Genomic DNA, 20,299 nt, shown 5'->3' on the forward strand with positions numbered 1-20,299 from the left:
TTTTTATTCATGTTGAGCTTTTTATACGTTTGTTGTTTGTTGTTGAAAGTAGCAATCAATGACATCGAATACGACGGCAATTCTCTTGATGATATACTCGAAAAAAACAAAATCCAGAAAGATTCAGTGAAAACTCTTCACGTTTTATCAGGTGATTTTGACATGAAAGGATTTGCATCGAAAGAATATTCAAATCTTGAAACATTCGAACTTGAAGATGGCTGCTACAGCGGTCCTATTTCCCAAAATAATTTCGGACATTCAAAAAGTCTTAAAGTCCTCAGAATATACAGCGAAATAACCACCCAACCATACTTCTTAGATGGAAGCAATGTCTCAGAAATATGTTTCACAAATTTGAAAGATGAAACTGTAAGTACATCTTTTAAAACAGATAATCTTCAAAATATTACATTGATTGGTCCAACAACAATTTCGGAATTTGCATTTAATGATCGCGTATTATTAACTACAGTTTCAATTCCAAATGCAACAATTATTGAAAAATATGGTTTTAGTTCTTGTGAATCACTAAAGAACATAAATATGCCGCATATTACAATTGCTAATAATTCTGCTTTCAATGGTTGTAAAGCTCTTGAAACGATTAGTTTTGAAGAATTAACAACAATTGGTGACTTTGTTTTCGAGGATTGTGAATCACTTAAGAATGTAAATTTGCCAAATCTCACAAGTTGCGGTCAATCTGCATTTAGTGGTTGTGTTTCACTTGAAACAATTGAATTAGATGAAGTAACATCAATGGGTGGATCTGCATTTTCCTATTGTAAATCTCTTAAAAATGTAACAATTCCTCATATCAAAATTGTTAGTAAACTTGCATTTTATAACTGCGAAGTACTTGAAACAGTAAACTTTGAAGAAGTAACTGCTATTAATGAAGATGGATTCTCTCAATGTGAGTCTCTGAAAAATGTAAATATTCCTCACCTTCAAACTATTGAATACCAAGCATTTATTAGTTGTAATTCACTTGAAACAGTTAATTTTGAAGAATTAACAATTGTTGGCACAGAAGGATTTTCTTCATGCAAAGCTCTTAAGAATGTAAATATTCCACACCTCCAAACTATTAATGAAAGTGGATTCGAATATTGTGAATCACTTGAAACAATTGAATTCAACGAAGTTACATTTTTAGGCAGATATGCTTTCATGCAATGTAGTGCATTAAAGAATGTTCAACTTAAATCTGTAAAAACACTTTCAAGAGGATGTTTTGCATCATGTACATCAATTGTTGAACTAAATCTAACATCTGTAACAGAGATCATCGATGATTCTGTATTTTCTAACTGTCCATCATTAAAGACATTGATATTAACAAATTTAGAAAAAGTTAATTCAAGTTGTGAAGATATATTTGCTTTTTGCTATGATCTCAAAGATATTTACTTTGGCAATTACCCACTTAATAAATTCCATAAAGAAATAACATTTAAAGGTATGACAGTTCATGTTCCATCAGAAGATTCTTGGGGAAATTATGTTTCTCAATCTCAAGAAATTTCACCAAATCACTATAAATGGTATGGTTTCGAATTCACATATTATCCACCTCCAACACCACAGCCAACATATCAGCCAACAACAACAGCGACAGGATCACCAACACCAGATGATAAGCAAAGAAGGAAGCGAGTTATAGTTATTTCATCTACAGTTTCTGTTGGCATTCTCATCATCATTGTTATATTAGTAGCATTCGTTCTTATCTCAAGAAAGAGGAAACAAGTTGAACTTCTTCAATCTCAACCTCTATTAACTCAAGTTTAATTAATAAACATTTTTTTTATCTAATATTAAATTATTTTTAATTTGAGAAAATTTGTTGATTTTACGAAATATCAAATTAGATATTTCAATACTTCTTTTAGTCAAAAAGAGGTGTAAAGAAGAGCTTCTGAGTTTATTTACAAAGAAATTATGTTTTTGGCATTATTGAGAAGGGTACTATCAAGAAGAAATTTACCAGAGCGTTCGATTGACAAAGGATTATATGTTTTTGGAACGACGATATGTCATATTCGACCCTACAGTGGACCCTTAAGGGAGCACTTACCACTTTATGACAAACTCGTCAAAAACTACCAGATGACAATAATAATACCTTTTTTAACTATTACTAGTTTAGTAAATGCAAAAAAAAGTAACAATAACTTTTTCCCGAACAAATAATTAACTTTTTACCTTAGAAAATTTAGATAAAAAGTTAGCGTGTCAATAAAATTGAAAGAGCGTCAGAAAGTAGTAAGTGCGCCATTAAACCCATTTTCCTATGTAAAGTCTCATTATATTTATCATTCCATCAACATTGATAAAACTCTTAAAAAAAATGAACAAGAGAATTTACGAAGGAAAATGAGTTTTCTCATTTCAATTCTCAAAATTTTGTATTTTAAGGACCTGAGATACCCTTTATATTTTTCAATATTCCATCAACCAAATAATGGAGTTCTTATCTAAGTACTTATCTTTTGCAATTTTGATAAGTCAAGGGAGACTTAAACTGGAAACCAATGCTCTTTTTGTTGTTTGCAAGATGAAAAAGAGGTCTTTTTCTCCAAAACATATGTTTCCAACAATTTCTGTCATCAATAATGGAGTTTTTAGCTTTGTCTGAATGTCTTAACTTCTTTTGAGACTTAAGATGTTCTGAAAGCATTTTTCTGTATTTTGTTCCCAAGGGATCCTAATATAACTAGGTGGACTGTGAATTGAAGAAACTATGATTTAAAATGCGGTAGAAAAAAACCATATAATCCATTGTCAATAATAATTTCTTTGTTAAAAGCAACAATAAACTCAGAAGTTCTTCTTTAAACATCTTTTTGGCTAAAACATATATTGGAATGTCTAATTTGATAATTAGAAAAATCAACAAAAATCTCATATTAAAAATATTTGATAAAAGAAATTTGTTTATTAATTAACTTTGAGTTAATAGAGGTTGAGATTGAAGAAGTTCAACTTGTTTCCTCTTTCTTGAGATAAGAACGAATGCTACTAATATAACAATGATGATGAGAATGCCAACAGAAACTGTAGATGAAATAACTATAACTCGCCTCCTTCTTTGCTTATCATCTGGTGTTGGTGATCCTGTCGCTGTTGTTGTTGGCTGATATGTTGGCTGTGGCGTTGGCTCTGGTGTTTGTTGTGGTGTTGGAAGTGGATAAGTGAATTTGAAATTATGCCATTTATAGTGATTTGGTGAAATTTCTTGAGATTGAGAAACATAATTTCCCCAAGAATCTTCTGATGGAATATGAACTGTCATACCTTTAAATGATATGTTTTTATGGAATTGATTAGGCGGACAATTGCCAAAGTAAATATCCTTGAAATTATCACTAAAATCAAATATATCAGCACAACTTGAATTAACTTTTTCTAAATTTGTTAATATCAAAGTCTTTAATGATGTACAATAAGAAAATACAGAATCATCGATGATCTCTGTTACAGATGATAGATTTAGTTCAACAATTGATGTACATGATGCAAAACATCCTCTTGAAAGTGTTTTAACAGATTTAAGTTGAACATTCTTTAATGAACTACACATTACAAAAGCATTTCTGCCTAAAAATGTAACTTCATTGAATTCAATCGTTTCAAGTGATTCACAATATTCGAATCCACTTTCATTAATAGTTTGGAGGTGTGGAATATTTACATTCTTAAGAGCTTTGCATGAAGAAAATCCTTCTGTGCCAATAATTGTTAATTCTTCAAAATTAACTGTTTCAAGTGATTTACAACCAATAAATGCTTTATGTTCAATAGTTTGAAGATGAGGAATATTTACATTTTTCAGAGACTCAATTTGAAAGAATCCTCCTTCATTAATAGCGGTTACTTCTTCAAAGTTTACTATTTCAAGTGCTTTACAGAGATAAAATGCTTCTCTACTAACAATTTTTAGATGAGGAATTGTTACATTTTTAAGAGATTTGCAATTGTAAAATGCAGTTTCACCCATTGATGTTACTTCATTTAATTTGATTGTTTCAAGTGAAACACAACCACTAAATGCAGATTGACCGCAACTTGTGAGATTTGGCAAATTTACTTTTTTAAGTGATTCACAATCCGTGAAAGCAAAGTCACCAATTGTTGTTAGTTCTTCTAAACTAATCGTTTCAAGAGCTTTACAACCATTGAAAGCAGAATTATTAGCAATTGTAAGATGTGGCATATTTGCATTCTTCAGTGATTCACATCCTTTGAAAGCATTATCATTAGCAATTGTGAGATTTGGCAAAATTACGTTCTTAAGTGATTCGCAACCTTTGAAAACATTTTTACCAATTGTTGTTAGTTCTTCAAAATTAATCGTTTCAAGAGCCTTACAGCCTTCGAAAGCACTATCATCAGCACTTGTAATATGCGGTAAATTTATGTTCTTAAGTGATTCGCAACCTTTGAAAACATTTTCGTCAATACATTTTGCAGTTGGAATTGAAACGGTAGTTAAAAATTTACGATAAGAAAATACATCCATACCAATGTTTGTTGGACCAACTAACGTAATATTTTGAAGAGATGGCGCTTCATAAGTTGAATATAAATTATCAACTTTTAAATTTGTGAAACAAATTTCTATTGGGTCGGCAAAAACTACGAAGTCTAAATCAGTAGTTACTTCGCTGTATATTCTGATGATTTTTATACTCTCTGAATTTCCGAAATTTTTAATGGAAATTGGACCGCTGTAGCAGCCATCTTCAAGTTCGAATGTTTCAAGATTTGAATATTTATCCGCTGCAAATCCTTTCATGTCAAAATCACCTGATATAACGTGAATCGTTTTCACTGAATCTTTCTGGATTTTGTTTTTATCGAGTATATCATCAAGAGAATTGCCGTCGTATTCGATGTCATTGATTGCTACTTTCAACAACAAACAACAAACGTATAAAAAGCTCAACATGAATAAAAAAAAATGAACTTTGGGGGTTAAACTTTTCGGATCAATGATCAGAAAACAAAACACATTTTAACACAGTACATTTGATGTATTCTTCTAAATATTCATTTTTTATCAAGTATCAAAATCTGTAGTTCCGATCAATTCTCACATAAAAAAATTGAGAAAAAAAATTTAAAAAACGATATCGCAAAAAATAAACATCTATCAAAAACATTTTCCAAAATCGAATGGTCTATTATTCAATTTTTCCTCCCTTTCGTTTACAATGAAAAGAATTGGAGGAATACATATTTTTAAAAAAATCAGGTGAACCACTCTTGAACTTTTATTTTTAGTAAATTCTAAAAGATAGTCATGGCAAACTTCAAAGAGTTCATTAAATCGGAAGTCTTTCATAGTACTAGAACCATAACAATTTCTTATTGCTTTCGGATTTACAATTGTTATTGTGTCATCTCATAGCCATGATCAAAATCCATCAATTTTATCTGAAATCTTGGTAGCATTTTTTATTTTTTTCTTCTCTTGATGTTCAAAGATATTTTATATTGTAAAATGGAAGGTTTAACAGTGGAGTGTGGTTTGGAAATCTACTTATGGCGTTAATCAATTTATAATTTTAATTGAAATCTATTAAGGGTGCCCTATAACGATAATGTAAACATCACAAAATTAACCTTATTAGAACTCGAATGAATGGATTATCCAGATTCTAGTTCTCAATATAATAGCCTTAAAAGTGCTTTTCTGAGGGTGGTCTATCGTCTATAGGGCACCCTTAAGGTCGCCAAAAAAAGTGCGGAAATTAAAAACCGCTGTTTGAGTACTTTCTGAGGGTCTGTTCGTCAGAAAGTATACATTTGTAAACTTTCTGACACTAAAAAATTTTGGTCCTTTCAAAGTTTTTGACAGTGACAAAAAGTATACATCGAGGTTCTCAATTTTACTCTCAAACGGCGGTTTTTTAAAAACGCTCAATTTTTCATTGACCTTATTGTATATGTGGAAATGCAAAATTTTTGGTGGAAATTTTAAATTTAAATTTTTTCATGTCAGATCAAGACATTCATACAGATAAATTCAGTGAATTGCGAAGTATTTATAAATACCACATCGATTCATATAATGCGTTGTATCAACTAAAAATGGAAAATGAAGAAGAACTAAACTCAATTTACAAAATGATCAAAACAGAATTGATTGATTCAAAGAAAAACCTTCCCACAAATGTAATAAGGGATATTTTCCGTATCATTCCGTATAGAAATCGCTATACAAACTTATATTTATCTCTTGCGAAACTCATTTATGATGAATATCATATCAAAAATGTCAACGAAATCATAAGTATTTCAAACTTCTTGTTTTATTCAGAATATGGGATTGCATTAGATAACTCTGATGATTTCCACACTATTCACACAGAACATCTCTACTTTTTTGGGAGGAAATCCAGATATAATGAGTGAATGTTTGAAATATCAAGAACCATATTCTGATTGTATGAAGTTTGCAATTATTTCACACAACATTGACTTTGTTACATTTTTGATAAATGAATATGATATAGAGATCAACTTAAGATGTTGCGGAAAGTATAATAATCTTGAGGCATTATTAATTTATTTCGATCAAACTAATGATTTTCAAAAATGCTTTGTATATTCTGCGAAGTTAAATATAATATCCCTTATAAAATATTTCCTTTCATTTGGTCCAAATATCAACGAAGAAGATAGGGATGGACACAGTGCACTTTATACAGCGGTGTGTTATAATGATAAAGAAACAGCCGAACTTCTTATTTCGCATGGTGCAAATATTAATAAAATATAAATGGGTGGAATAACTGCTCTTCATATGGCGGCATTTTATAATAGTAAAGAAATGGCTGAAATTCTTATTTCTCATGGTGCAGATATCAATGAAAAAGGTGGATGTGGATGTCATGCACTTCACATTGCAGCGAATCATAATCATAAAGAAACGGCCGAAGTTCTTATTTCACATGGTGCAAAAATCAATGAAAAAGATGATTTCGGATATACCCCTCTTCATAATGCAGTATTACATGCTGATAAATTTATTAGCAAACTTCTTATTTCACATGGTGCAAAAATCAATGAAAAAAATAATTTCGGATATACTGCTCTTCATATTGCGGCAAGTCGTAGTAAAAAAGAAATTACCAAACTTCTTATTTCACATGGTGCAGATATCAATGCTAAAACTAAAGATAACCAAACTCCACTTCAATTGGCAATGCAATATCATATTACAGAAACAGCTGAAATTCTTATTTTGAATGGTGCAAATATCAATGGAAAAGATAATGATTGATACACTGCTCTTTATAATACAGCGAGTCATAATGGTCAAGAAACATTTGAACTTTTGTTTTGTCTTTGAAGATGAATTTTATTAGAAATAAAAAATAATCGTAGGAAAGATTTTTATTACTTTTCAATGCTTTTATAAATAATTCAATAGTTGTGACACTTTTTACGGGCTTATAAATAAGCCCGAAAAAGTATCAAGCAACTATTAAAATATATATACTCACTTTTTAATTGTCGTCCCTCCTCTCAAAAAGTGACTAATATATTTTGAAAATTTATGTTATCTAAAATAAATATACCAAATTTTGACACATATGTGAATACTTCCCAGCTCCAAGTAAATATATATAATTTTGAGTTTGCAAAATTTCGGAACAACAACACAAGTTGGACAGCGTGAAGAAAAGATCAAGAGAATAATTTAATTTTATCTGGTTATATTCTTTCAATCAATATCCTGTGTTTTGCAGCCTGTAAACTTCTCAAAAATTGACGAACTCTTCTCAAAATTGAATAATTTACATCTAGATACAACGACATAATTTCCGATTAATTTTTTTAGACAATGATAATTACTATTGCTAAAGCTACAACAATTGTAATGTTTTATTTTCTTTCACAGTAACCTATTGTTTGAGACAACAAGGAATTGATATTCCGGCTTGGTACCTATGTATCTGGATCTAAGACTCTCCCTCTAGTGCACAAGAATTCAAATGAGAGGGCATGCTATCGAGTTTGTTCCAAAATTACGTGTTTGAAGACCCACTGTATATATATAACTTGTGTGAGTTTTGAGAGTTTTGTACGGCATTTGCCGGCAAATGCTATGAAGAGTTATTTGAAATCTTCTAACCGGCAACCCCTGATCTTACATGATATTTTCTGGGTCGCTATGAAATTGCAGAGGAGGAAGCAATATATTATGCCAAAATAGTACTTTGGCTATCATTGGTAATACGTAAGATTGATACTGTTGTAAAATTTGGAAAAAAAAATAAATGTATCAACTTTAATGCAAGAAATGATGATTAGAACATCGAATAATTGGATTTTTGCAATATTAATATTCTTTAGTCTCTAGTATATCATCATTTCATACTAATCGCGTGGATCGATTCCGTTTCAATGATCAGATAAAGCAGAAACAATATACTCAGGTGCCACTTTTTTATTCTAAAAAATGAGTTTATAAATACTACAAAATAAACTTGCTCTGGAAAAAAACATGCCAAATTAAAATACTGTAACTATAAGTAAATTTTTATTGCAATTTATATGAACAAAAAAGATAATAATTCTAAAATTTTATTTTGTAGGTTTGGAACTCTTAAAGAATTCAAGGAAATACAGTAACTTGACCCATGCAATCATTGCTTTGCGAATCCAAATGTCTTGAATACCAATATTGATGACCATATCAGAATTAACTGTTTGTAAGTTAATTTTTAGAGATTTGCAATGCTTCTCGATTTCGTATGCAGTTGCTAGATTAAGATCATGGACATTTTCAAAGATTTGGTGGAATGCACCGTAAGTAATTGATCCAAGCGCATAAAAGTCTTCTGGAACGTATCCAGGTAATGGATCATTGTTTACGAAGTCAACCATTGTAACAACTTGCTTAGATTTTGTTGCACCGAACTTTGTAAGGTAATTAAAGTACTGGTAATCAACTAGAAGCTTTCCATGGCATCTAAGGCCACCAGTGACAAAGTAGGAAATGCCTGGAGCTGTAATTGATATGATAGTGATGCGTGGAGTCTTCTTTTTGGTTAAATTTAAGAGTTTTGAAGGAACAGTTGTAATATTTTCATTGATACATAAAACAATCTCGTATTTTATGTTTGTAAACTTTTGTTCTAATGAATCATAAGCATTGATAAAATCATTCAAAGATTGGATTGTATATTCTTTAATATAATAAATAAATGATACATCAATGCCACCCGTGGGCTCTTTTTCGATAACATATGTATTCTTTCCTCGATCTCTTGTTAAAGATTCTCTTTGAGTTTTATAAAATGAAATATGAGTGATATACTTCTTGAAAACATGATATACAAAAATCGAAGCCGTTGCTACAATGATGGATACCATTAATATAACAACATCTAGAGATGCGAAAACCATTTTTTTCTTGAAAAAGTGACAATTTCGAAAACTTCTCTTCATTTCGCAGTTAATTACTCACTAATACCAAACATTAGAGAACAAAATTATTACGAACTTGCTTAACTCTTCTTGTTCTTATGTAATGATATGAAATGCTTATCTCTGACGAAAATATAATCATCTCGAATTGATAATTTCTTATTTGCATATAAAGCATCTGTAAGCATGACCTGAAAAGTGTTATTTGAGAACTGAGGAGCATTCTTGATTTTTAATCAAATCTAATCTAAATCAACACATTTGTTGGAGCCATATCTCAAATCAATAAAATTTTTCTGATTCATATACTTTAATCGGCCTATAGTTGTAAGATAAATCAAGGAAGAGAAGATAAAAATATGTACATCTATGAACAGATTGAGAATTTTTCCTATAATTTGTTTTTCCTAGCTTATGTGATCACAGTGATATGTTATTGATATTTCTTAGTAAATTTCAAAAAAAGTGACTTTGATGACGTTTAAGAATTCGAAAAGATGGATAAGTTAACTTCAAGGCAATTGCAGCAGAAACTTAATGAGTTAGGTTTTGAGCAATATTCTGCAGTATTTTTACAAAACGAGATCAGTGGTGCAGATATTCCTTATATTACAGAAGATCATCTTATCGAAATGGGTGTTGAACTTATTGGACATAGAATGTTACTTATAAAAAGACTTAATGAATTATATGAAGGAAAGAATCCAGATCCAGTTCACTTAATTGACGGTTCAAATAATGCTAAATCCAAACCAGAACCAAAAATATCTCGCGCTGAAGTTAATTATTCATACAATAGACGTACTTATGAAGATAATAGTGATTCTGATGATTTCAAACAAACCAAACCTCAACCAGTAGTTAATCAAAAAACAACTCGTACACCTAAGTATAATTATCACCAATCTGAGAGTGATGAGTACGAAAGTCGTTCTCATAAACGAGAGAATACTTATAATATAGAAAATCAAGATGTTCCACGACCAATATTAAAATCATCAAACGCTTCATCTTCATCCAGACAAGACGCGTATGATTCTGATCAAACACGTCCTTCTAAGAGAGAAACACCAAAAATTTCACGTACAACTATTCAGACCTCTTCAAATACAGAAGAAAAAACAGAAAAGAAACTATCTAAGAAAGATTCTGAAGGAACAAAGTTGAGTGAGGCTTCATCAACTATAAGAAACTCTACTTCCAAACTTCAATCAAAGCCTTCGCAGTCTAAACCTGAACCAAAATTACAGCCTGCTGCATCTGAATCTCAATTTAATACGCAAAATCTTAATACACAAGATAGTTCTGATAGAGTTGTTTGTCAGTATTGTGGAAGAAAGTTCCTTCCTGATGCTGCGAGACGTCATATCCCTGTCTGTGGAAGAATTAGGGGTATGTCTAAGAAATAAAATATATTTTGCAATTTTTGTTTTGGGAAATCAGCTAATTCTTTTTACTTCTAATACAAAAAAAAAAAAAAAAAAAAAAAAAAAAAAAAAAAAAGGTAGTGGGGCTTCCAGGCACTTCGTGCCTTCTAGCCCTGAGGATGATTGGTATAATGAAGTTTTTTTTTTCTTGGGGTGGCCTTCCAGGGGCTGCGCCCCTTCTAGCCCACATAAATGAAGTTCTTATTTGGAGGGCTTCCAGGCGCGTTGCGCCCTCTAGCCCCTAAGAAATTTTGCCCAAGACCCAAGAGGAGGACCGAACCCCAGCCGACCAGCCGTTGACTTTTTTGTAGAGCACTCAAAATAGTATAACTTTGTCCGGACAAGTAAGGGTCTATCGTCGCTACAGGAAAAGTTACAGGCGTTCCAAGGAAGTATACTTTGAGAAGCCTTTTCCCCCTTATAGAATGAGATAGGACGGTTATTTTACAAAACCGACAAGACCTTAACCGAGTAGTTTTTTGTGCTGAACAAAAAGTGTCATATATACATCTGTCAAAAACCGCTTTTTAACTTCACTTAAAATGCCACGTAAGCTACGTAAGAATATACGTAAGAGGAAGGGAGCATTGAAACATCCAAAAGTAAAACTGACACCACAACAACAGTTGCAACAACAAATGCTGAATGACCCCACTATGTTGCAACAAATGTCAAGCAATCCTATGCTTTTAAACCGAGTTGTTGGTGCACAGAGTGGAGGTTTAAGAGCGGCACTTTTAGCGAAAATGGCAGGCTATGGTGGAGCTGCAGACGGAACAGCATATAACCCTCAAAGTCAAATGAATTTGAGTTCACTCAAAAATCAAATAACAGATGTCAAAAAGTCAAACATAGACATACAGAAGCAAATAAGTGAAAACGAAAAGAAACTAGAATATGACAGACACACAAAGAAACTCAATGAGTTAAACGTAGAGAAAAAGAAGAAAGAAGAACAACTGAAAGAACTAAGTACAGAGGAATATGCGAAAAAAGTGTCAGAAAAAGCAGCAGAAGTAGCAAAAATGGAACAAGATGTTGTAAATTTGAAAAACCATACGACTCGATATAAAGTACTGAAAGATGAAGAGATAAAACAAAAAGCCCTGAAGACATATATGGATAGCGATGAGTATAAAAAAGAAGTTGAAGCAAATGTAAAGGCAGAAAAACTTTTACAGTTGCAAAACCAAACCGTACAGTATGAAAACTTAGCACAAGAAAGTAAAAATAACGACGCGGCTATGCAAAAGGCAATGAAAAGCGCAGAATATATAAAAGCTAACAATGACTGGTTAGATGCCCAAGCCAACGCTAAAGCAGCCCAACTCATAGGGTCAATAAGGACAAAAATACAAGCGGATGAAGACAGTTCAAATGAAACTTTAACAAATGCTGACTTTAAGAACGCCTTCGAAGCTCTTCATAGTAAGGTGAAACAAGTGAACGACTTCTCATCTGGAAAGAAACTGAAGTCTGAAGGTTTCGACAAAGAGTTAAAAGAAGTAGCACAAAATATGACGAAAATAACAGATGCAGCAACGAGACAGGCAGTTCAAAGTGCCTATGACGCCGTTAGAGCAACTGTTGTGAAAAGTCAAGAAAAAGAGTTACAACAGACCAAAACAGACCTAGTAAATGCTTTCTTAAAAACGAAAAGTCAGGTAGGACATTACGCTGCAGATGGAACATATGTGCCAGCTGGTGGAACTTATATACCACCAAACCCTCCAAGAGAAGCACCTGCACCAGGACTACCTAAAACATTTACATCGTCACATGGACATAGACACAGGCATGCACCAAAACCAACACAACAACAACAACCAACACAACAACCAACAGTTCAAAACCCTGCACAACCAACAGTTCAAAACCCTGCACAACAACAACCACAAACAGAGCAAGGACATAAAAGAAGTAGAGAACAAGGAAACCAAGAATTCTTAAAAATGCTTAAAGAAGAGTGTGGTTTCCCAGATACTGTTGACTTTAGTGACAGATATAAAGAAGCTATTAGAAAGTTCAAGGATGGAAATACTGACCCGAACCTATTTAGCTTTATGGCTCAGCACCAAAACGGATATAATCTCAAACCTGGAAAATACAAGCTCGCTAAGGGATATGATTTAATAGCATATCATCCAAATGACATGGATGAATTTACTCCGAGATATTTGATGTCAGAGCTAAATGACAATTCAACTTTCGTCATGAAACGCGTAAAAAATAGAGACGGAACGAAAGAACAAAAGCTTATGAATGCGGATGACGTAGATAGGGAAATTGTTGAAAACGGTCTCGGAATATATGAAATGCCAGCAGATGAGGTACAAGAAACTCCACAGGAAGAAGTTCAGATACAACCAGACATGGAAAAATAGTTCAGCAACAACAGCTAGAAGAGCCTGAAGGAAACGAACAAGTCCTTCCTTTGGAAACTAACTTCACAGAACTAGATGAAGATTTGGAACAGCCGAAAAATCTTGACCCTCAACAAGAGTATGCGGAGAATATGGAATATTTCCAAGAGTCTAAAAAAAATTCGGCTGACATAGTAGAAGAATATCGAAAAATGTTTGCCGACATACAAAAGACTCCAGCACCAGATGAAAATATTCAGCATAGAATGGAAGCACTGAAAGAAAATGTACACAAATACAACAACCCTTTTTACTTACGAGCATTTAACGTTCAATCTTCGGATGAACTCGGTGAAAATAAAAGGTTAAATTTCAAGAAAACATATAGAAATGAAACATTGTTTAAAGTTCATTCAGAACCTAACCAAGATGGAAACAACCTACTTTTGTTTCTGCAGACGATGGAACTACAATGAGATGGGGTCATAAAGCTAACCCGGATAGGTGGTTCATAAACTTACAACCTCAATTCCAAGAAGTTGTAGACGCAATGGAAGTCAATGGTGAACCAGATATAGCTGGTATTTTAAGCGCGGCTTTAATGCCATTGAAAGATATGAAACATGCAGATATTTTGGACCAGTATGAAATGAACATGGCTGATGGAAATATAACACCTGACGTTCTAGAACATTTATCTCAAAGAACTACACAGAACCATAGAGATGGTATATTTTGGTGAAGAGTTTAGAAAGAAAGTTAGGGAGCGGAGAAGGAAGAGAACCTATTGTACATGACCTTGCAAACGAAAGTTTACAAAATGTCATAAAAACTTACTTTGCAGGCGATGAATCGAGAAGGGATGAATATTTAAGAAAACTCAAATGGACAGTACCAAATGAAATGTTAGTATTGAAAAACATGTTCCTTGACAAAATAAAACCAACTACAGAAATAAACGACGCAAGACTGAAAGATTGGGTAAAAGCTTTCCCATTCACAAAAGATATTATTGGTAACATGGAAAGAAAACCAGAATGGCTACAAAAACATATATTTGGAAACGAGCTTATTCCATATGGACAAGCTCTGTTTGAAGAGCTTGAACCAGAAACTCAGGAAAGAGTCATGCAAACAATACGCGAAGACTCAAATACAAACTATGACAAAATCTTTCTAGGATATAGGTTACCTGAGATGGGCGACCAGAGCCAAAAGGCAAAAAGGACATGGGAAATTTGCAACATACTAGATGAACATAATGCAAAGATGCAACAACTTCAAGCAGAGGGCAATGAAGGAAAAAGAAGAGTTAAAAACTCAGTCAGGAAGAAAGTAAAGCTTGGTCCACGTGGGTTCTATTATGACATATAAATCCAACTATTCTATATTTTTACTCATATGAAATGTACGCCGCTCAGAATATAACGCCAACAGTTTTGGATGCTATGAATGGAAATGTTTCCGAATGGTATAACGAATGCGACAATGCCATTAGAAGGTCAGAAATAGTTCCTGGAACTTACGAATATACAACTGCTGTTTCTTATGGAAATGTAGGTGAGTTTGGAGAAGGTTCTTCAACAACAGTAGATATTGCTTGCGACAGGTTTCATATTATTTCTATTGACAACTCATTCTTATACGTGGAACAAGACATTGAAATAAAACCTTCTGCCAAGTTGTCTGACAAGAAAGGTTGCAATGGAATTTTCTATGTCGGATACCAATATGCTCCAGAAGTTTTCATGGGATATAAGATATATTCTAACTCTGACTTAGTTCAAACAGTAACATGGGCAAACTATGAATGGTTCGCTTTGAGAAACTCAGTACAACCACAAGCTAGAGAACAAACAGACCAGTATGCAACTATTGAGAAAATAAGAAGACTTGACCCTAACGTTCCAGGAGTTTATGTTGACCTTTCTGGACAAACTGCAGCAGCAGTAACCAAAGTAAAACTGAAACTTAGAGTTCCTTTGTCATCTTTCCTCATCTTCAGGTTTTTAAGATACTTGCCAAACTGGGCAGGAAAAATTTCTATCGAACTTACTCCAAGCAAAAATAACTTAGTCATTGCACCAACACAAGACCCATTCACTCTTACAGAAGTAGTGGGAACAAATAAAATGTCATTCGCCGACTTTTGCAAAAACAAAGTTGACTTAGACTTTGGTTTCTCAAACCTCAACACTGAAGTAAACTATTATTTCAATGCTGCTGGAGATGCTTGGGACCCAGTTAAGTTCACATGCGAAAAGTTTGAATGCAAGAGAATAGAAAGCAGACTTGCAGTCTATATGTTGGACCCAGATATTTCAAATGCTTTAGCTGCCAAATATATTGCAGTTCCACTTATGTTCCCTATACACCAAATATCTGTCAAAGACTTTGCAGGTGAAGTTGGAAACCAAAGTGCTGACCCAGGTGCAAGAACAGATATTGCTTTAACAACTGCAATGAAACATGCAGATACTATGTTTGTACTGTTCAGACGAACTATAAATGACTATTCTTGCTTCTACAACCCTGGTATTAAATATCATATAAACATAGATGGCAAATATTATCCAAGAGAAGAATATTCTACAGTTGAGGATATGAGGTCATACAACTTGACATTAGATGCTATGAACTTTAACAACAACTTCACAACAACCATTAACCCTGAAATGCAAAGTTCTATTATGCCATATGTGAAAGTATGGACCCATACAGGAAGTCAAAAAACTCAATATACAAATGGAGACCGTTCAAACTTTTGGCTTGGCATTCCATTTGCTGACTCAGAAGACTTTATGGGTGGTATTTCAACTGTTGGTACAGTTCAAATACAATATACTGGTGACAGAGACGGTCCAGATGAACTGAGAGCAAAGAAGTTTACAAAACCAATAGCACTTTTCACGGAAGATGCTCTTTTGAAAATTCGTTCGATGAAACCTGCTGGAGCTCCTCAGATTGGCATAACGACAGCTTCCATCGAGCAGATTTTGGCAGCAGGTCAGTAAGTTGTTCTTGAACTGACTTCTCTCCGTCAAATATTGACAGTACGCCAGTTTTGACATAAAATTGTATTATAAACTTACCTTTAGAAATATCTGTAAGTTTTGTTGTTATATTTTTGTCTGCTTCAAGAACTTTCACCATTTCAGTTATACCAACTTTCTTTGCTTTATGAAAATATTTTGGTTCAGCAAAGACTGCTATTCTATAACATTTTCCATTGTTTGTATAAAGAACTATTCTGTCAATGAACTTGTATTGTTTGTGTGTGTAAACTTTGTTTTGCTTCAATTCGAAGAGATACTCAAATACGTCCATCTTTTTATTCTAAGTAAAATGTCATTTCCGAAAAATAGAAGCGTAAGTGTTTCAAAAGGTTTAATGGCGGTGGCAGATGTGAAGTTAAATTCACCAACTCAAACAAACAGTCAAAGTGTTGTTGTCAATGTCAAAGAAAGAGATGTTGAAGTGGGGAAACCATACGAAGACGAAGATGGTATAACAATTGTTCCTGTAAAAGAACAACCAACATATCCTGAAGTTAGCAGAGACTTAAGTTCTGTTGCAGATATTCGAAACGACTACCAACAACTTAAAGACAAACTTAAAACTCAGGAGAAGATTTGTCAGGCTTTGGGTATAATGTTAAACTTGGTTGAGCACAACCCTGTAAAAGTGAACTCTTATGTCATCGCACCTCATGAAATTTTGAAAGAACTATTGAAACTTTTGACAGAGGCAGACGATATAAACATCAAAGAAATAGAACCTGACATTGCTTGCTGTGGTGTTTCATACAATGTCATTGACAAGATATACGTTATGAAAGGAGGTGAAACGTTGAACTTAAAATATAGTTTCCCAGACGTCATAAAAATATTTGACGACCACAACATTTCATTAAAGTTTGTTTGCTAAGTAAAAATGGCAGAAGACATAGTGGTTTATACTATTACGACTAAAAACCCTGAGTCATATAATTCTATAACAACAAACTTACAAAGTCCTCAAGGACGATATTGTAAACTGACCTTAAACACGATGACGACTAAAGCCTGTTTTGCTCTTTTGACACCAGAAGACTTTGTTGTTGTGAATGGTAAAAAATACTCCTTTGAAGATACTTACTCAGATATACCACCAACAGGTTTTGTTGACTTATTTAATACTTTAAGGACGGATGTAACATGTGCTGCAACTAGAGCAGGTTTCATTATGTTTGGATGTCCGACTGAGTTTAGTATAAACGATATGAGCTATAATACAAAACTTATATCTGGTTTTTACTACCAACAGTTTCCTATAACAGGAAAAGGTGTCATACAAGGTTTGTCTGTTCCATTGACTTTAAGTACACCTATTTTATATATTGTTTCAAACTTAGGTTCAAAGTGCTATTCGAATGTCGACAGAAACTACTATGACCAAAAGATACTCATGCGTATAAACAACACTTTCTCTGCTGGTTTGCCTATTGTTCATTCGAATGCAGAGTTTTCAGCTTTAGTAAACTCAAACACTTTGGCAAACATAAACTTAACGTTAGTTGACGCAAACTTTGTTCCTGTAAAACTTTTATGTCCTATGTATTTGTCAATGACGGCAGAAAGTTTCGAATTGGAAGATGCAACTGGTGAAAGTATTGTATTACAAGAACAACTTCAACAACAAATAGCTCAAGAACAACAAATGCAACAAATGGAACAAATGCAACAACAAAGTCAAGAACAACAAAGTCAAGAATAAAAAAAATATTTTTTTATTTTTATAAAAATGTACAGAATAGACGTTTCAGATTTTTATGACTTCCAAGCGTTCAGAAATATGTGTCCATTTAGAGACTATAACAAAGCAGTCGAGAATTTGAAACGTTTAGTCATTTATGTCGACTCTGCCCCAGAATGTTATGTCATGAAAGAATGGGATGTTGTCTTTAACAAACCAAGAGCAACCATAGTTTCAGAACAAGAATGTAGACAGAAACTTAAGAAAATAAAAGTCGTACAAGTTGGTATGAAGATGTTAGATGCTTGGGATATCTTATTGTCAAAGTTAGAAGATTTTTCAGTTCGTGGTATAAAGTTCTATACACCATCTCCAAACTTCTATTCTATCTTCACTGGATATAAATACGAACAAGTAGAATGGAAAGAAAATGTTATAGAAGCTTGGTTAGACCATGTCAAAGAAATTATATGCAATGGAAACGAAAGAGTCTATGAGTATATCTTATGTTGGTTTGCAAACATCTTACAACATCCAAGTGCTAAAAATGAAACTGCTCTCATTATAATTGGAAAACAAGGAACTGGTAAGAACACTTTCTTTACAGATATTTTGTGCAAACTGTTAGAGGGCTATTCGAACCCTAATATGACAAACTTAGAAAACATCTGCGGTAAATTTAACTCTTCAATAGAGAATATGAAACTTATAGTATGTAACGAACTTCAAAGTATAGATACAACAAAGGTTTTAAACTCAGATGCTTTGAAGAGTCTTATAACAGACAAAGTTGGAGTTGTTGAAAGAAAATATAAAGACCAAAGAGTTTGTGAAAATGTTGCAAATTTCATCATGGTTTCAAACAACGCCGTTCCGATGAAGTTAGAAAGTTCTGACAGAAGATATGTAGTTGTCAGAACGTCAGATTCTCATATGCAAGATACAGAATATTTTGACGACTTAGCAGAAACTTTGACATCTGACTTTTACAACCACTTGTTCTCATATTTCATGACATTAGATATTTCTAAGTTCAATCCAAGACAAATTCCACATACCGAAGAAAGGCAAACATTGTTAGAAGCAAACAAGAGTGTATATGAACTGTTCATAGATGAGACTAACTTTGTGTCATTAGATGAAAGGTCATTGTACGATTCGTATAAACAATATTGTCAAGAGTATGGTTATATGGCAGCTTCTAAACGTACATTCTTGGCAAATGTCAAAAGTCTTTTAGATGTTCAGAACGGCGTATATACAAAGAAAAATTTTTATGAGTAAATTTTAAAAAAAATATTTTTTTATCCGATAGAAAAGATGATGAAATTCATCTCAGTCAACAAGTACATGACAGAAGTCAAAGAAGAACTAGACCCATTCGCTTATTTGAATGTTTACTTCTACCATTTTGAAAAGTCTACATTTGACAAAGTTTGGAACATCGAACCGGTTAAGTTTGCTATTGTGACTAAAAATGGTGCGAAATTTGAAGACTTAGACATAGAAGGTTTGTTAGCAGTCAAAGAAAATTTTGACAGAAGGTTCTCAAACCTTAAAGAAGGCAAAGCATACAAACTTGTTATACCTTATGAACCAAAGAAAGCAGACGACTATGAATATTATGAGTCTAAAGTTGTAGAAGTTCAAGGTAAATTGGGTAAAAGATTTTAGAGTCTAAGCCAGTGTTTGCTCCTAAAGAGGAAGAGAACATTGACATTGACCCAGAAATGTTCTAAAAATAAAATTTTATTTTACATGTCAAATTTCTTTTTCTCTGGCTCTGGCTCTGGCTCTTTCTTCTCTTCTTCTACTTTCTTTTCTTTCTTCTCTCTCTTCTTCTTCTTCTCTGGTGGAGTTATGTCAAACTTCTCAGAACCATATTTTTGTAAAAGGTCTTTGTCCTTTAATAGCTCTTCTATTCTGTTTTCTATTTCATCTTCAAGAACAGCGCATGTGTCTTCTTTGCATTCTAAGAACTTTTGTTGGACTTCATCTTTCCAATCGGCGTCATCTCTGTCAACAAGTCTGTCATTGACAAATTTTAAGACTGCTCTGCTTAATGTTTTATGGTTCTTGTCATATTCCCAGAAACAGAACTTTAGAACAAATTCACCTTTCTTGTTTACACTATGTAAGATTTTATGGTCGACAGATGTTTTGCTGTCGAAAAGCTTGTCTCGAATATAGATAGCGAAATCGCTAGACATTTTCAAAAAGATAAAAATTTTAATTTTTCTAAAAATATGTTAGAAAAAAAGTTTGCTGACATTGACAAGAAATTTGAGAATGTTTTAAACAAGAACAAGAGGAAGTTAGAAAATG

General features: G+C 33.0%; 11 protein-coding genes and 1 pseudogene across 12 annotated transcripts, besides 6 other annotated features; 9 read left to right on the top strand and 3 right to left on the bottom strand.

Annotated features, from left to right (window-relative positions):
* Positions 1 to 9: 9 nt before the first annotated feature.
* Positions 10 to 1,797, top strand: TVAGG3_0204470 (surface antigen BspA-like family; the record flags this gene model as incomplete). The annotated part of the gene is made up of 1 exon (XM_001315425.1): positions 10 to 1,797. One exon carries the CDS (start codon positions 10 to 12, stop codon positions 1,795 to 1,797), a length of 1,788 nt encoding a protein of 595 aa, XP_001315460.1.
* Positions 1,798 to 2,067: 270 nt separating this feature from the next.
* Positions 2,068 to 2,095: a mobile genetic element.
* Positions 2,068 to 2,095: a terminal%2Cinverted (terminal inverted repeat of tvBac_53III transposon ID:TVAGG3_0204480).
* An 855-nt stretch (positions 2,096 to 2,950) lies between these two features.
* TVAGG3_0204490 (surface antigen BspA-like family) lies at positions 2,951 to 4,957 on the bottom strand (the record flags this gene model as incomplete). The annotated part of the gene is made up of 1 exon (XM_001315426.1): positions 2,951 to 4,957. The coding sequence occupies one exon, from the start codon at positions 4,955 to 4,957 to the stop codon at positions 2,951 to 2,953; it is 2,007 nt and encodes a 668-aa protein (XP_001315461.1).
* Positions 4,958 to 5,595: 638 nt separating this feature from the next.
* Positions 5,596 to 5,735: a mobile genetic element.
* Positions 5,701 to 5,735: a terminal%2Cinverted (terminal inverted repeat of Kolobok-5_TV transposon ID:TVAGG3_0204510).
* Positions 5,736 to 6,418: 683 nt separating this feature from the next.
* TVAGG3_0204520 (spectrin binding) lies at positions 6,419 to 6,793 on the top strand (the record flags this gene model as incomplete). Its single annotated transcript, XM_001315427.1, has 1 exon — positions 6,419 to 6,793. The coding sequence occupies one exon, from the start codon at positions 6,419 to 6,421 to the stop codon at positions 6,791 to 6,793; it is 375 nt and encodes a 124-aa protein (XP_001315462.1).
* Positions 6,794 to 7,297, top strand: TVAGG3_0204530 (cyclin-dependent kinase inhibitor 2C-related family; the record flags this gene model as incomplete). Its single annotated transcript, XM_001315428.1, has 1 exon — positions 6,794 to 7,297. One exon carries the CDS (start codon positions 6,794 to 6,796, stop codon positions 7,295 to 7,297), a length of 504 nt encoding a protein of 167 aa, XP_001315463.1.
* A 1,219-nt stretch (positions 7,298 to 8,516) lies between these two features.
* On the bottom strand, positions 8,517 to 9,429 carry TVAGG3_0204540 (uncharacterized protein; the record flags this gene model as incomplete). Its single annotated transcript, XM_001315429.1, has 1 exon — positions 8,605 to 9,429. One exon carries the CDS (start codon positions 9,427 to 9,429, stop codon positions 8,605 to 8,607), a length of 825 nt encoding a protein of 274 aa, XP_001315464.1.
* A 518-nt stretch (positions 9,430 to 9,947) lies between these two features.
* TVAGG3_0204550 (somatostatin receptor binding) lies at positions 9,948 to 10,859 on the top strand (the record flags this gene model as incomplete). The annotated part of the gene is made up of 1 exon (XM_001315430.1): positions 9,948 to 10,859. The coding sequence occupies one exon, from the start codon at positions 9,948 to 9,950 to the stop codon at positions 10,857 to 10,859; it is 912 nt and encodes a 303-aa protein (XP_001315465.1).
* Positions 10,860 to 10,923: 64 nt separating this feature from the next.
* Positions 10,924 to 11,022: a terminal%2Cinverted (terminal inverted repeat of Maverick-3 transposon ID:TVAGG3_0204560).
* Positions 10,924 to 20,299: part of a mobile genetic element that runs on past the window's edge.
* Positions 11,420 to 14,614, top strand: TVAGG3_0204570 (annotated as a pseudogene). The gene has a single exon. A coding segment is annotated over exon 1 (3,195 nt).
* On the top strand, positions 14,989 to 16,254 carry TVAGG3_0204580 (protein of unknown function, DUF4106 family; the record flags this gene model as incomplete). The annotated part of the gene is made up of 1 exon (XM_051226415.1): positions 14,989 to 16,254. One exon carries the CDS (start codon positions 14,989 to 14,991, stop codon positions 16,252 to 16,254), a length of 1,266 nt encoding a protein of 421 aa, XP_051111401.1.
* Positions 16,631 to 17,123, top strand: TVAGG3_0204590 (protein of unknown function, DUF4106 family; the record flags this gene model as incomplete). Its single annotated transcript, XM_051226416.1, has 1 exon — positions 16,631 to 17,123. A coding segment is annotated over one exon (493 nt), but the record flags the coding sequence as incomplete, so codon positions are not given.
* TVAGG3_0204600 (uncharacterized protein) lies at positions 17,687 to 17,995 on the top strand (the record flags this gene model as incomplete). Its single annotated transcript, XM_051226417.1, has 1 exon — positions 17,687 to 17,995. The coding sequence occupies one exon, from the start codon at positions 17,687 to 17,689 to the stop codon at positions 17,993 to 17,995; it is 309 nt and encodes a 102-aa protein (XP_051111403.1).
* TVAGG3_0204610 (uncharacterized protein) lies at positions 18,023 to 18,855 on the top strand (the record flags this gene model as incomplete). The annotated part of the gene is made up of 1 exon (XM_051226418.1): positions 18,023 to 18,855. A coding segment is annotated over one exon (833 nt), but the record flags the coding sequence as incomplete, so codon positions are not given.
* TVAGG3_0204620 (uncharacterized protein) lies at positions 19,833 to 20,184 on the bottom strand (the record flags this gene model as incomplete). Its single annotated transcript, XM_051226419.1, has 1 exon — positions 19,833 to 20,184. A coding segment is annotated over one exon (352 nt), but the record flags the coding sequence as incomplete, so codon positions are not given.

The sequence above is a fragment of the Trichomonas vaginalis genome, chromosome IV (genome assembly GCF_026262505.1).
Source record: "Trichomonas vaginalis G3 chromosome IV, whole genome shotgun sequence".
Classification (NCBI taxonomy): domain Eukaryota; phylum Parabasalia; order Trichomonadida; family Trichomonadidae; genus Trichomonas; species Trichomonas vaginalis.